The sequence below is a fragment of the Dasypus novemcinctus genome, chromosome 3 (assembly GCF_030445035.2).
Source record: "Dasypus novemcinctus isolate mDasNov1 chromosome 3, mDasNov1.1.hap2, whole genome shotgun sequence".
Lineage (NCBI taxonomy): Eukaryota > Metazoa > Chordata > Mammalia > Cingulata > Dasypodidae > Dasypus > Dasypus novemcinctus.
In genome coordinates this window covers 150,573,006-150,589,067 of record NC_080675.1, presented here as the reverse complement: position 1 = coordinate 150,589,067, position 16,062 = coordinate 150,573,006, and the positions used below count along the sequence as shown (strand labels likewise).

General features: G+C 43.0%; 1 protein-coding gene across 4 annotated transcripts in view; it reads left to right on the top strand.

Moving 5' to 3' along the window:
* Nucleotides 1–1,150: 1,150 nt before the first annotated feature.
* PTPN9 (protein tyrosine phosphatase non-receptor type 9) overlaps nt 1,151–16,062 on the top strand; it is a 103,390-nt gene continuing 88,478 nt past the window's right edge. Inside the window, exons 1-2 of one of the 4 annotated variants that reach the window (XM_012530990.4) lie at nt 1,151–1,818; nt 3,634–3,696. In XM_012530990.4, the coding sequence (XP_012386444.1) occupies nt 1,756–1,818; nt 3,634–3,696 (126 nt within the window). In that variant the 5' untranslated portion in view covers nt 1,151–1,755. The remainder of the gene's footprint in view (nt 1,819–3,633; nt 3,697–16,062) is intronic. The other 3 variants (XM_004473490.5, XM_058294559.1, XM_004473491.5) reach the window with 3 other exon arrangements.

Sequence of the window (16,062 nt, the reverse complement as noted above, 5' to 3'; positions counted from 1 at the left end):
GGTGAGCACCTTCCTCTATCGTCTGAAGACCCCTTCCTTGGGACTCTTTCAGCAGGCTCCAGAGACCCAAGATCTGAGACAGCATGCTTGGAACTAGCTGTGACAGCTCCTTTTTCACTGTGTCCTTTTGGAATATTTACCTTTGGTATGGAATGAAGCAGAAACATCCCAGACCCAGCCCTTTCTTCCCTGTGCTCTACCACAACTCCCAAATGGAATCCCAAGACTGTACCCTGTATCCTGAACCCTGTAAAGCCCCCAAGGTCTTGCTTGGGTGAAAATCAGAGGTTTACAAGGCTGAGTGATTCCTGAACTGAAGGAGGGTAGAAATTGGATGTTGTTTTTTGTGAGGAGCTAAAATTAGCTAAACTGATGATGGATTACAGGATACAGCCAGCAAGAAGAGAGAGGGGATGGGGTTAGGATTAGCTGTGCCTTTTCTTTCCATCAGAGGGACCTGACCTCTCAGGCATCCTTTACAGCAGGCGTTCTTAGGCTTTCCGGTTCCACAGACCGCTTTGCCAGTCAGGTGAAAACCACGGACCCCTTACTAAGCCCACACTACGTTGTGTATTATTTAATAAGTATATCACACCCGCACAACACTTCCCTATCACCACCTGAATAATGTGGGTTTCGTTGTTGTTTGCATTTCAATTCAAACTCACGGACCCCTTGTTAAGACCCCATGCTTTACAGGGTATTTCAGTCTGCAAGAGGCGTGAACACAGGTGAGGACTGTAGGTTCCTCTAGATGGAAGCCGCTTGTTAATCACAGTCGAAGTGCCCATCAGCAAATCACTTTTAAAACTCAGATACAGTCTGTTACTCCTCTAAAGAATTTAACTTCTTATAAAATCCGTTCTCCTTTTTATTCCCCCCTCCTGCAGCCCGAGTCTCCTTCCGTCCAGCCCCGCGGTCCTTCCCGCGCCCCGAGTCCCCCACGGTCCCCCCCGCCCCGGGCTCCTCGCCTCCTCGCCTCGCTCCTCACCCCGCGTTCCTCTCGGTCTCCTCCTACCCCTCGCCGGGCTCCTTTCGGCCTCCCCGCCCCGGGCTTCTCTCTGTCTCCCCCTCCCGGCCGGCGTCCGCGCTCCTCCGGGCCCTGCTCGCCGCCTGTTTGTGAATGAGACGTTCAGTTTCTCAATGGGGCCGCGGGGGGCTCGGGCGGTCGCTGCGCGGCCGCAGCGCTGGCCGTGAGCCGGGAGGGGGGTGCGCTTCCCTCGCTCCCTCCCTCTCGCCGCCGCCGCCACTTCTGAGGAACGAGGCCGAGAGGAGGCCGCGCGGGCGGCAGCGGCCCGCGCTCCCGAGGACGCCGGGGCGGCGGCCGGGGCTGCGTCCCGTTGCGGGCGAGCGGGAGCGCGGCCCAAGCCGGACGCCGAGCAGGCCGGCGGGCTGCGGGAGGTTTCCGCCGCCGGCCCTTGGCCCCCGGCTTTCCAAGGCAGAGCCCATTTCCTCTCCTAGCACCGACTGACTGTTAGCTCCGCGCCTGCACTTTTTTTTTTTTTTCCGGGAGAGGAGGGGGAGTAAGGGAAAGAGCGAAGAAAATAAAAAAGGATTTCCGCCCAGAACAGCGCGACAGTTCTGAGAGATTTTTCTTCACGCCAGCGGCATTTGCGGTGGCCGCAGACTCCGCCGGCCGGACCATGAGCGAGCCGGCCTCGGGCTGCTGAGGCGCGGGGACGCGGAAGCGGAGCAGCAGGGCGCCCCGCGCTCCCGGGCCAGGTCTGCCCGCCGGGCGGCGGCGGCGGCGGCGGGATGGAGCCCGCGACCGCGCCCGGGCCGGACATGGCGCCCGAGCTGACCCCGGAGGAGGAGCAGGTAAGCGGGGCGGCCGCCGCGGCGGTGGGTGTGTCCGCGCCCCTCGGCCCGGGCCGGCCCCGGCCTCGAGCTCGCGGGCGGCGGCCCCGGGCGCGCGAGTGCGCCGGGCGCGGGAGGTGGTCTGTCCCCGCGGCGACCGCGCCCCAGACCCCGGAACGGCGCGGCGCCGCCGGCCCCGGCCCCGGCTCCCTGCCTCCTCTGCCTCCGGGCCCTGCGGGTCTTCGGTTACCCCTGGTCCTCCCCGACCCGGTGGTAATTAAAGTTCCTCCAACTGGGGCTGCCTCCCTTTCCCTCTGCCTCCTCCTCCCCCACCCCACACGTTTGCTGGGAAGAGCTGGTGACTCCCTTTGCGGAACACCTACTTCCTCCCGATCCTGCCGTGCCCCGTGAAGGTTCTGCTTCTTGCCGAAGGGGTTTATGGTTTTTTGAGGGTAGGAAAAGCCCAGCTTGGGGGAGGGTGTCAATGGAGATTATCTCCCTTGCCGAGGAGAGTGGTGCTAGGCACTGGGTGCCTAGATGCTCTGGATTTTCAGATGAGCCCCTCAGGCTTCCTCGGAGGGCCGGGGCAGGCCTGCGGGCCGGATTCTGGAGGATCCCGGCCTGCTTCTGCTCCTGAGGGCCCTGGCGAACCTCCCTATTCAGCTGCCCAGTCTGGGCGCATCCCTTCACCCCCACTTTTCTACCCTTATTTCGAAATATCTGATAGTCTCCATCTTTCTGAAGCCTACATTATCCCTTAAAGCTTATGACCTTCAATCCCCAAAAGGAAGTGGTTTGCAGTATCATTTTGCCGGCTCGGTCAAGGGAGAAGCCCAGGGCTCTTCTAACTTTCCCTCCCCCCACATTCCAGCTGTGGAGACAGACACTCCTGAGGACGACGGGAAAGCCTGTTAGCTTAGATGGAGAACCCCGAAGACCCTTTGCTGTGTCGTCCTTGGCACTGCCCATACCCAGCTTTATCGTGCGCGCATGTAGCCGTAGTATGATTCCATGTTTTGATTTGTTTTTTAAATCCTGAAAAAATAAAAAGATGAACCAGGCCTGCAACCAATTTGAACCTCCCCAGCCCTTGTTCCCGAAGACCACATTTGCTAGTACAATCTCTAATATGGAGACAGTTTGGTTTGGCAAACTTATATTGGTTAATGGGCTTAAGACATGATTTAAAAAAAAAAAACAACGCAAAACCCTTTGACTTCTCATTTGTGGAGATGTCATTTTTCATATTTGGCCTCAGATCTTACCTTTTAATGCCTTGAGATAAAATCAGCATGGGAAAAACAAATCTTGCTCTATATAAGCAGCGGTAACATCCTGGTAACTGCAGTCGAAGATTGATGAAATGCTGTCAGGGCCTAGTACAAGTAGGTGGTATGGTAGCCCATCCTAGCAGAATTAGGGAAATACTTAAGTACTAAGACATGATGTGTTAGGCTGATTTTAAAGGGAGCAAATCTCTTTTTTCCATCCTTTTTTTCTTGGATTAGTCAGGTTTAAAGTTTCTGTGTTCCTAAGACTTAAAGGATGAAGCGCTATTCTTCATTGAAAACGGCATTAAATTATGAAGTAAAAAATAAAAATAGAGAAGTAAATATCACAGTATCGAAAATGATATTAACTTGGCTTTCTTCTGTTTTTGACCTGTATACATATATACAGGTATGTTGTTTAGCAAATAAAAACCCATCTTTTACATTTGAATGAATGCAATGGACATTAAAAAGGACTAGATCAAAATAGTAAAATATTTATATATTAAGGTCAAGAGGCTAAGAGTGTGTGTGTTTTAATCATACCTTTTGTTTTCTACAAAAGGCCATGTTTTCTACAGGCATTTCAGAATGTTGGAAACATAAAAGCAGCATAGTTCTGATTATGGTAAGGCCTGATGTTTTTATCCTTTAGTTTACTATCACGTAACTATTAAGATTCCTTCAAAATATTTAAACAGCAAATACATGTTCTCATCAAAGTAGTCATCATGGGAAATGACACTCATTCCATAATGCTGCCCCATTGCTCAAACCAATTTTAAAACTCATTTGGAGTCGATTTCAAAGGTTGTGACAGAATATAAAACATCTTTAATGTTGGAAAGTCCTTGTACTTTTTGAGAGTCAATTTCATTTTTGGAAATAGCACAAAATCTTTTGGAATCCTATTTTGTAAATAAGGTAGGTTGGCAAAGATAGCTTCAGGTGCAAATGAAATGCAGTTAGGCCATTTTGGGGCCTTAAAAGTGTTTCTGGAGCACATTCCTCCTGAATGGTTCCTCTTTTCATCCAAATCATGCCAGTTAGAAACCCAGAAGTACACGTGGACCCTTTGCTGTCCCTCAGCCTCTACATCATCAGTTTTCCTGAATATCTTGAATTCAGCTACTTCCTTCCACCACCACCACCACCTAGTCCGAGTTGCTGTCATACCCTGACTGGACTTTTGTTTCCTACCTGATCCATCTGAATTCCTTTCCTCTTATTCTAAGTTAGAATTGAACATCACAAATCTGATCGCCGCTTCCCCTCAGTCTGCCTACCCCCAAAATAAGCACAAAACTCTTCATTGGCTTTCCATTGCTCTTGCGATCAAGTTGCATGTCTTTATGGTCTTCAGTGTCTGGGCCCTTATGTGGTCTAGGGCTCTAACCAATTCTCATACCTTGTCTCTGTTGTAGGAACATTGACCTTTTAGTCCTGTGTTCCTTCCATGTTTCCTCTTGCCTTTCGCACAAGCTGTTTGCCTCTGGAAACACATTTAACTCCCTCTTGATCCTTCAGCTCTCAGCTTTCACTTCCTGGGGACTGCCACCTTTGATCTCCCAACTAGGTTAGATCCCTTGTTACTGGCTCTCAGAGCACTTGGCCTTCACAGCACTTATCACAGCTGCAAGTTTACAGTTATTTGTGTGATTAAGTGGCTGTAAGCGCCATGAAGACTGGGACTGTGTCTACTTTTGCTCACCATCATCTGCACATTTCCTGGCAAAATGACTGGCACATAATGGACATTCTGGATATTTAGTGGACAGTCACACTTGTGGAATGAATGAAGAGTAGTTCTTTGTGTGATTTATAAACAGGCAGAATCTCCTCTCAGTTTGGCTTATAAAAATAAGGATATTGGTCATTATGGTATATAGGTTTTAATAAATTTTTGATGGTCATCATTATTACTTCATAGTCTTATTTCCTATTTAGGCATGTGTTGAATTGATGTTACACCAAATCCTCATTTGTAACTTTTTCGTGTTTCATGGTTTTTTATTTTTCAGTTCTCAATAATTATAGAGCCTGCATTTGGGTTACAAGAAAGATATGCTTTGCCTTTAAGGAGCTTATATGAATAACAACAGAATAATAACAGTAACTGTTTTCTGAGTCAGGCTCTGTCCTGGGCATTTCACAAACAGTTAATCCTCACAAGACTGGAATTATTACCCTCGTTTGCAAAGGAAAAAACTCAGACTGAGAGAAGGAAGTTGCCTAAGGTCATATAACTAGCAAGTGATGGAGCCAATGATTCCCACTCAGGTTTAGGTTTTCTATTGCCAGTGCTTTCTGTATTATACTACATTACTTCCCATGAAGCAATTAGCCAATTTACTCGCATTCCTAAGTGAGTATATAATACTAATTTTGTGGGTTTTGGGTGTTGATGTATGTATTTGGTTTTGGTGATGCTTCTTCAAATATGGTTTAAAAAAAATGGAGAGTTGGGAAGTGGATTTGGCCCAATGGATAGGGCGTCCACATACCACATGGGAGGTCCAAGGTTCAAACCCAGGGCCTCCTGACCCATGTGATGAGCTGACCCACGTGCAGTGCTGATGCGTGCAAGGAGTGCCATGCCATACAGGGGTGTCCCCTGTGTAGGGGGAGCCCCAAGCGCAAGGAGTGCGCCCCGTCAGGAGACCTGCCCAGCGCGAAAAAAGTGCAGCCTGCCCAGGAATGGCGCTGCACACACGAAGAGCTGACGCAGCAAGATTATGTAACAAAAAGAGACACAGATTCTAGGTGCCACTGACAAGAATGCAAGCAGACATAGAAGAACACACAGCAAATGGACACAAAGAGCAGACAAGTGGGGTGGGGAAGGGGAGAGAAATAAATAAAAAATAAATCTTAAAAAAAAAAAGCAGAGTCAAAAAAGTGGTAACTGTTTACTTTGAGCTGTATATTGCCAGCAGAAACATTGTACAATCTATACAAGAAATTGTGATGAAATTACTCTTGGAAAAATTTATTAAGATAGAGTTGGCAATTCTCCATTTTGAGGAGTGGTCACAATCAGAATTTAGTTTTCTTTGTATCTTCTTTTTCTTTTGCACAAGATAAGTAATTATTCTTGGAGACAAATATGAAGAATATTATCTCTCCAAACTGTAAAAATCCAGGTGTTTTTGTGTCGCTAATACATCCCCTTTTTGATATGTTTTTGTGTAAATAAATATAAAAGGCTTTCTTAATGGGCTAGTAGAACTATAAATTTTACAGTGGGAAGGGTAATCTCTACGTCTTAGTACTAACCTACTAATCTTTATTCTGTTATGTTATTAATTAGGTCTTAATTTTAGTTTTCCAAAGCATGTACTCATATTTGTAACTTGATATGAAGTTGGTAATTTTATTGACTTTATTAAATTATAATTAACTGGACCACAGAGGATAGGTAAGGGTATTTTATTCATCTGTTCTATGCCTCAAAGTTAAGAGGGGCTCCTTGTGTTACATTTTTGTCTGTTTGGACATAGAGAACCTTCTCTTTGAAATAAACTATAAAATAAAGACTCTTAAGTAGGACTCTAAGGATATTTGAGTTCAGTAATTATAGTCTTTTAGGGTCTTTTGGTCATACATGGATATCACAGTGGGTAAAAGGATAGGACAATAGAGTATTTTTCTTAAGTAATTATGCTTTTTAAAATACATTTATTTTAAACCCAGGATGGTTTTAATAATTCATAGTGCTTCTTTATTTTAAAATCATGGTAACAAGTAATCTAAGATTTATTTTTTAAACCTCTAAAGAAGATTCTTATTTTAGAGTTTGTTATTTAGAGCTTTATAGCATTGTTGTGAGGATTAATAAGTTAACGTGTGTAGCACTCTTGGCCTGGGGATACTTGTGTAGTAAGCAGAAACTAAAGTTAGCCATTAGAATGACATTCCTTTTCTTTGAATAGTGAAACATTTTAGAACCATGTTAGCTTAAACCTATCTCAAAGGAAGAATATTCACTTAGCATGGACTCTGTTGAAAGCCAGAAAATAATTGTCTTGCAACTTTACAGGGTAGCTTTCAAACACCTATTCTAATTCCATGCTGTGGTTTGTGTTCTTATAATGGGATCTTCTAAAGCTAAAAGCTTAACTGCTGTGCAGTGACTTCAGAAATTTTTGGCACTTTTCCCAAGGGCAAGAGTTTTGTCCTGGTTTTTGTGGCCAAGAACTTCCCTTTTCCCACAGCCTCACATGTTCTGTGCTAAATGTCATTTCCCCCCCCCCCCCCACGGAAGTAACCATAAGTCAAGGACCAAATGATTCATAGTGTTAAATTGAGGCCTTCCAGAGAAGAAAAGGAGAGGTGTAAAAGGTGGGGCATTCTCATTATTGTCATTATTGCCAGTAATTTATGATTGATGATATTATAATTAGCAATTAGATAAAATTCTATTTGGATGTGAGAATTTTATTCTCTTAAAATTTCTGCTTAGGACAGCAGATGTGGCTCGCTGATCAAGTGTCCACCTACCATATAGGACGTTCAGGGTTCAACCTAGGGCCTCCTGACCTGTGTGGTGAGCTGGCCCACATGCAGTGCTGCCACATGCAAGAAGTGCCGTGCCATGCAGGGGTGTCCCCTGCATAGGGGAACCCCATGTGCAAGGAGTGCGCCCTGCAAGAACAGCCCTGCGCAGAAAAGCACCGCCCGCCCAGGAGTGGTGTTGCATACACGGAGAGCTGACATAGCAAGATGACGCAACAGAAAAAAGGACTTAGATTCCCGGTGCTGCTGAGAATGCAAGTGCACACAGAAGAACACACAGCGAATGAACCCAAGAGAGCAGGCAACGGACAATGGGGGTGGGGGGCGGTGGGAGAGATAAATCTTCAAAAAAAAATTTTTTTTCTGAGTGTATCAAGAGTGTTGGACTTTAGTTTGGTGAATATTAAGGAAGGTAGAGATTTTCTCACAGGAACCTGACATCTAGTCCTTGCTAATGAATTGAAAAGTAAGAAAGACCTTTCTTTAGAAACATGCTGAACTGTTTAAGGAGGTAAAAATTAAAACTCAGATCAGTACATGTAAGTCTTCTTTTCACAGTTGTATGTCTTTATTGTTTTGGTAAAGAGGTAGTAATGTTTGGTACTTTAACTTTTTTTTCTTTTCTAAATATAAACCCCATTTTATAGCAGAATGGTTGGTTCATTGTAGTATCAAGATTTGAAGTCACAGCCTCTAACTCAAATTGTTTGTTCAGATACTAAAACCTCCATTGCAGTTTCAGTCATTTCATACTTTGTGTTCTACCATCATGAGTTGATGTTTCAGGCATTCAGAAGCATTTTCTTTTTCTAAATTCCAATTCAGTTACTATTAACATTTTCCCCCCAAGCATACCCCCACACTAGAGCTCCTTGGTTGCCTTCTCTGGGCACTGGAGTAGTCACAGTTCTCTATTCCATTTCCTTGGAATAGAGTTGGATATTTAGAGAACAGGTAGTTTAGCCTGTGCTCCCCAGTGCTGGAGGAGCTGTGCCTGCCAGAATCCGCGCTGTCATTATCTGATTTTGAAAAGACTTCTTGAGAGCCTGAGATGGCATGGGAGGTGAGAGCCTGAGATGGCATGGAGATGTTGCTGGTAAGCTCCAGAACCCATGGGAAGCTTGTTTGTTTATTAAGGGTTGGTTATCTCTTAGGTCCAGGCTATAAAATGATGAGACCAAAACAGTAGATTAGAGGTTATATTTTCTTTAGCTTCTGCTTCTGAGAAAAGCATTCCATTCTTCTCTGGGAAAGATAGTTTCCACTATATGCATCTGTTTCCTCTGAAATACCAAATCCATTCAAAACACACAAATACTTTTTCTTTTTATCCCATACAGGTGACACAGATCAAACTAAGCTTATGGAATTATTCTGAAACCAGAATTTATTCCCAGAATTGATGGGCAGGTTCTAAAGAGAGTCATCTATAACTTTAGGACTGAAGTGTCTGGGGAAATTAATCCATTGATTATGTGTTCATTGCTTGAAGAACTGGCTAATTTGGTGTTATGATGGCCTAGTTTCTTTGCCTCTGCCTATATATTTTATTTTTTGTTTTGCCTATATTTTTATATACACCATTATTAAATGCCCTGCATTTTGTTTTTTTTTCCTTTAAAGATTTATTTTTATTTATTTATCACCCCCCATGGTTTGTGTTTCCTGTCTGCTCTCTGTGTCTACATCTTCTCATTAGGAGGCACCAGGAACTGAACCTGGGACCTCCCATGTAGGAGAGAGGCTCTCAGTCTCTTGAGCCACCTCAGCTCCTTTTGTCTTTTTTAAAATGATTTCTTTTAGATTCTCTGCAGTGACTATGTTTCTTTAAAAATAATAATATTGTAGGGGGCAGATGTAGCTCAAATGGTTGAGTGCCTGCTTCCCATGTACACCCAGATCCTGGGTTCAATCTCCTATACCTCCCAAAAAACAAACAAACAAAAAGTAACATTTTATAAAAAGTGTTGCATACTCTATACACACTTAGGATCCTGGTATTAAGTGCTGTGTTCCTTGTACTTAAAAATATGCAAACCTGGCCTTTTGCTAAACAGAAAGATTTACAAGTAAAACCTGGGCCTTTTGGAAAGTGATGATGCGTCCTGGGTAGATCTCAGAAATCCCTAGCATCTTTTTTGGCTTCAGGATTTTATTTAATATTTTTGAGTAATGTATATATAAGAAGATGGAAATAATGCTACCTGTAACTTGTTTTATGCTGTTAACCCTTTTTGTACCATCACATTGGTTCATTTGTTTATTTCATCTTGGTTAAAGATTACCTTTAAGTGTAATGGTCTTTTTTTTTTTCCCCCTCTCCCTCCTCCCGCCCTGCTGTTTTTGTTGTCTGTGTCCATTTGCCATGTCATCTTCTGTGTCTTTTTCTTTTTTTGTCTTCCCTTCTCGTTTTTTCCTTTAGGTTTCACTGGGATTCGATTCTGGGGACCTCTGATGTGGGAGAGAGGTTTCCTGTCATTTGCGCCATCTCAGTTCCTGGTTTCTGTTGCATTCATTTTCTGTAGCTTAAATAGTCTTTGTGAAAAAATTCTGATTCCATTGTTTTTCTCAGTGGTTCTCAGTCAGGGTGTTTTTATTCACAGGAAGCATTTGTCAATGACTAGAGATATATTTGGTTGTCAGTACAAGGGGTGCTATTGGCATCTCGTGTTTAGAGGTCAGGGATGCTGCTAAATATCTTTATAGTATTCCAAACACAGCGCCCAACAACAGAATTATCTTTGTCAATAGTGCCAAGGTTGGGAAACCCTGATTTATCTCTGAAGAATTTTGTAGTTCTTAGGAACAGTTACAAGTTCCTACTTACAAGTTAAAGATACATCTTTGCTTAACATATTTACTGTTTATTAGAATGTGTGTCCCTGCATACTAATTTCAGCAATTGATTTTATATACCGAAAAACTCTAGTCTAAAATTTATTTTGTGGCATAATGATCAGCAAAGATAAAATGAGCCCCTTTCCACAGCTTTCACAGGGGTTTCAGGCATGGAGGAATTTTATTCGACAGAATGCTGTTGAGCCCTGCCATGGGGTGCTCACTTTTAAGTGTAGTGTCATTTTTACTTTCTTTTCCAAATGTTTCTTTTCTTTAAAAAAAAAGATTGATTGATTGATTTCTCTCCCCTTCTCCCCCCCGCACTTCGGTTGTCTGTTCTCTGTGTCTATTTGCTGCATCTTCTTTGTCCTCTTCTGTTGTTGTCAGTGGCATGGGAATCTGTGTCTCTTTTTGTTGCGTCATCTTGTGTCAGCTCTCCCTGTGTGCGGTACCATTCCTGGGCAGGCTGCACTTTCTTTCGCGCTGGGCAACTCTCCTTCCGGGGCGCACTCGTTGCGCATGGGGCTCCCCTACGCAGGGGACACCCCTGCGCGGCAGGGCACTCCTTGTGCGCATCAGCCAGCTTCACACAGGTCAGGGAGGCCCGGGGTTTGAACCGCGGACCTCCCATGTGGTAGACGGACGCCCCAACCACTGGGCCAAGCCTGCCACCCTCCAAATGTTTCTTAGTGTTGATTTGAATGGTCTGTTCCTCCAGTGAGTGGAGTGATTATTATGTATCAATCCCTTTTCTGCTTCATGTTAATGCCAACTGAGAGGAAGTTTTTTTAAAACCATAAGCAGAAAGATAGTTTGTTCATTCAGCATTCATTTACTGTTTTTTTGCTATGTGTCAGTTCCTTGTTCAGCATGGTTTAGGGGCTCTCTATCAGGAATTTACTCTTTAATTCTTAAGCAGGTCTTAAATTGAATTGTAGGGTACTCACTGAAGAGGAGGAATAATTGTTATGGCACAGTGAGGGCAGGGACTGGTTCTTTGCATCCTTAGTGCACATTGTAAAAGTTCAAAGTTATGTTTGCTAAAGAAGAAGTGAAACTGTGTTGGAATCAGTTTATTCCTCAAAACAGCCCAGAAGGCAGGTATCGTTCTGCTTAGGATGATTATCTTTAAGATGCAGAGACTTTAGATTTCCTACAGTGACAGTTTAGATGCATTCACTGACTTACTGTGGCAACAACACTAGTACTCAAACCCTTCTCTTCTGATTTTAAAGGCAGTGCTCTATTCAGTGAGCTACAGCTGCCTTAACCATCTATTTCTGTTTATGGCACGCACACACACACACCAGAAACAGTTCTGCCTTGGGCATTTGTGGGTTTAATATTCCTGGTTTCAGCTGTTCACAAGGGTCCCCACAGTTAAGTGGCTATGTTGTTCTTTACTGCTTATTATACATTTATTTATGAAATAAATTACGTGCTGTAATAGAGTTAGTGAACTTTGGGGCTCATGTAGGTCTCTGGCTGTATCTCTTAGAAAGTCATAAGTTTGCTGTTTGCCTTTATAAATCCAGTCTTTAGTCTTCATTTAAAATTATTAACAACAGTAGGGATGTATACATGGTATTTTTGCCTGTCAGTAACTGTGATGAGACTATAGCCTTTTCATTAGTTTTTCCATGATACTGTCACTTGCCTATAGTTTTGTCTATATATAAGCTATCAAATTTTCTTTTTCACTCTTTCCAAGCGTAAATGTTAAGAAGGAAGAGAATTTTCTGAGAAAAAGGATGTTGGAATTTTTTTCCTGCTTATTTTCACTTTTCTTTCTTTTTTAAAAAAATACTGTTTGTTTTGTTTTCCACACCTGAGAATGCACCCTGGTGTTTGCTCGTTGTTTTTGCTCGTTTTTGCTTATCGTGTTTGCTCATTATCTGTTCATTGTTGTTTTTTGCTCTTTTTCTGCTCATCTGGTTTTTTTTTTTTTTCTTTCTTTCTGTCTTTCTTTAGGAGATATCAGGGCCCAAACTTGGGATCTCCCATGTGGGAGGCAGGTGCCCAACTCCTGAGCCATATCCACTCTGTTTTTAGTTTTCTGTACTTAAAATTTTCTCTTTCTTAGGATCATAAGGGAAGGAAAAGAATTGCTCAGAGAAAGGACTGAAACCTTGAACATGGTACATGTGCACAAGAAAACTGTTTTATTTGGGAACGACTCATTTGCCTCACTAAGGAAACTCTTGCTCTTCCATGCCTGATAAACCCCAAAAGTGAAGAGAAAGTGGTATTTCTGGCTTGCTCAGGGAGTTAAAAGTTATGGGCTACTAAGATTAAACTTTACAGGATTTTCCAACATACTTTTGTGTTTCAAAAATAAACCCTTTCAGGTTAGGATTCTAAATGTTTTAAAGAAACAATAGTTCTGGGTCTGAATGCTAGTGCACCATTTTATGGAATTAGGTTATCAGAGACATTTTAAAAACTTTGAAACCCATCTTTTTTTTTTTCTTTATACCTAAAGCATAATTTTCCTTCTTAGTTGAAATCAGGCTGGAAATAGGCTGGCCTTGGAGGTGTTTTTGTGAGAAAATTAGAAGCAACTAGAAACTTGTACTTTGAATAGAACTGCTAGGACTACTTGACTTGGAAACCAGTTGGAACCTGTAATTGTTCTGCTTTGCTTCCAGTACTACAGTTATTGATAAAGGCCCACATCAAAACTCATGATAGTAATAATGCTGATATTTAATTAGTGATCACTTTGTGCCAAACACTGTTCTCAGTGCTATACAGGTTTTAATTCATTTAGTGAATAATGTAACTGGTAAGGCAAAGGAAGGAGAAGCAATATTATTCCTACTTCTAGTTTGGCTGTTGCATTTGGGCCTAGAATCTCTTATGTAAGTATCATTTCTTGGTTATAAGATGTATCTATACTAATAATTTGTTAGAATGTGAATTTGTCATCTGTTTTAAATGCCTGAGTATTTAACCTATGAGATCCAGTTGAAGTCTACTGTGTAGAAGAATAAGGAGTTTCCCTCAGCTAAGATGGAGTTGAAGAAGGATAACCACCACACCATGGAGCCTAGAGTGCTTACAACTGAAAGTGGGAGGATTGCATCCAGCATCCATGTGGAATCTGAGCCTCCTCTTGACATAGAGGTGCAATGGACACAACCAATCCAATGTCCACATAGAAAAGGTGGCATTGGATTGGGAAAAGTGGACATGGTGGCTGATGGGTATGGGGAAAGGCAGGAAGAGATGAGAAGTGGAGGCGTCTTTGGGACATGGAGCTGCCCTGGATGGTACTTCAGGGGCAATCACTGGACATTGTAAATCCTCACAGGGCCCACTGGATGGAATGGGGGAGAGTATGGGCCATGATGTGGACCATTGACCATGAGGTGCAGAGGTGCCCAAAGATGTACTTACGAAATGCAATGGATGTGTCATGATGATGGGAATGAGTGTTGTTGGGGGGGGAGAGGTGGGGTGGGGGTGGTGGGGTTGAATGGGACCTCATATATATACATTTTTAATGTAATATTATTACAAAGTCAATAAAAAAAAAAAAAGAAGAATAAGGAGTTTCCTTTGTAGGGAAAAGTGCTAAATATTATGATGCAAATAGGCCCATACTATGGCATCTTCCTTTTAGTCTTCTCCCCTACCCCTCACTCCCCAGTATAGTTTTGGGGATTACTAGAAAGATTGTTGATGTAGGGCAGTGGTTTTCAAAGTGTGGTCCTTAGACCAGGAACATCAGCATCCCCAGGGAACTTGTTAAAAATGCACATTTTTGAGTCCCACCCCAAACCTATTGAGTCAGGAACTCTGGGGGTAAGACCCAGCAATCTGTATTTTAACAAGCCTCCAGGTGATCCTGGTGTACTCTCAAGTTTCAGAGAATCCCTAGGGTGCTGTTGTGTTGGTCTGGAGAACCATCTAGAAGTGATTTTACACGTCAGGCCCACTTTAGGAAGAGAAGACCTGGATTTACAAATAGGCTTTGAACTAGATGTAGAACTGTTATGAACTGGATAAAAAGTTCCAGATATTATCTGATTGTGGACTAGAACTGTACTGTTTACTGGGGGAGGAGCAGTGAGGCAAAGTTTTCAATGAGTAGCATTTACTATGGTTTCTCCCATCCATAGAAAGAACAGAGACTCTCCTCTTGAGAAATAGAAATGGATGTCTGCATGGTTGGAAAGTGGGCATTGAGACACCTGATGGCCACTACAGATGGCATTCCCTAGAGAGATGCTTGGCTTCCAGGAGAGTTTTGGCTGAAATGAGACACAGGCTGTTCTGATTCAGCCAGGAAAACCTGCCAACTTTGACAAGGCTATTCCATAGGGAAGCTCATGTTACTCCAGTGTCAGTTGCCCTAAGAATCTGGACCTAGAAGTTACCAGATTTTACTGTCTGGGTTCTGCCAGGGAGCGTAGCCCAATTCTAATTGGAATGGAAAATGGGGCACTGCAGTGAGGATGGCCAGATTTCAGGCACTTTTCCGGGCTTCATTCTTAGGTTTGCAAATGGCCTCTTAGGTACAAATAAGCTGATGAACTTATACTATTTTATGAGCATGTATAAGTGTGTCTTTGGGTGTATCTGAGAGCCTCTTTGGATTTGGAACTGTTGATCCTCAGTGGGTTTGATATGGCTGAGGACTGAAATTAGCTTCTGAGATAACAGACATTTCTTAATTGCAGAGTCTCCTGGCCAGCTGCACTACTTTGAGGGCCTCATGCAGGGGTTCTTAACCTTTCTTGTTCCTGGGCCCCTTTTCCAGTCAGGTGAAAACCATGTACCCTTTACTAAGTCCATACTATACTGTGTAGTATTTAATAAATATATCATACTGTACCAACACGTCCCCACAAGAATTTTTATTTTCTTTTTAATTTAAATTTGAGCTCACAGACCACTCGTTAAGAATCCCTGGCTTAATGGAACTATGGATCCAGACTTTGAGGAAGAGTCCCAGTTTCTTGAGTAGGTGTGGATCTCTGGAAGAAAGTAGAAGGCCACAGTTAAACTTGGGTGCTTAGGCCAGGGCTGTGTTAGTAGCAGATCTGATGTGCCAAGTCCTAGAGTTTTGGACTAGAAGTCATTGAGTCACTCCTGTCAGATCTGTTTGCGGCCTTAGGGCAGGGACAAAGTTGAATCTGAGGGGGGTGTGTGTGTGTATGTGTGTATTTTGGGGGAGAAGGGCAAGTGCTAGTTATTGGGGGATGGAAGCACTTGTCTTGTAGTTTGAGTTATATGGAATAGAGGAAAGATAGAACGAGGACGAAAAGGGCTAGTTACTATATTTTTCAAACTTCACACCATTCTGCTCTTTTCCTGGACTGATTCTATTTTGGCAGTGCCTCTCTTAAAGTTTAGGACTTAGAACTTAAGACAGTATTTACACATGAGGTTTTATAGGCCTCCTTGCTTAAGGTTCCTTGTTTGGACACTGTGCTTCTGTAATGTGCTCCAAATTCACAATAATTTTGGCCATCTTGGCAAACTGTTGATTCAGATTCAAGTCACTAAGATCTGTAAATAATTTCTTATGTGCTTCTGTTAAACCTCATCTTGTGCTTCTAAAATTTATTTTCTTATCCTTCTTAAGTTTTAATTTGTTAAATTTACTGTTTTAATGTTAATTTAATGTACACTA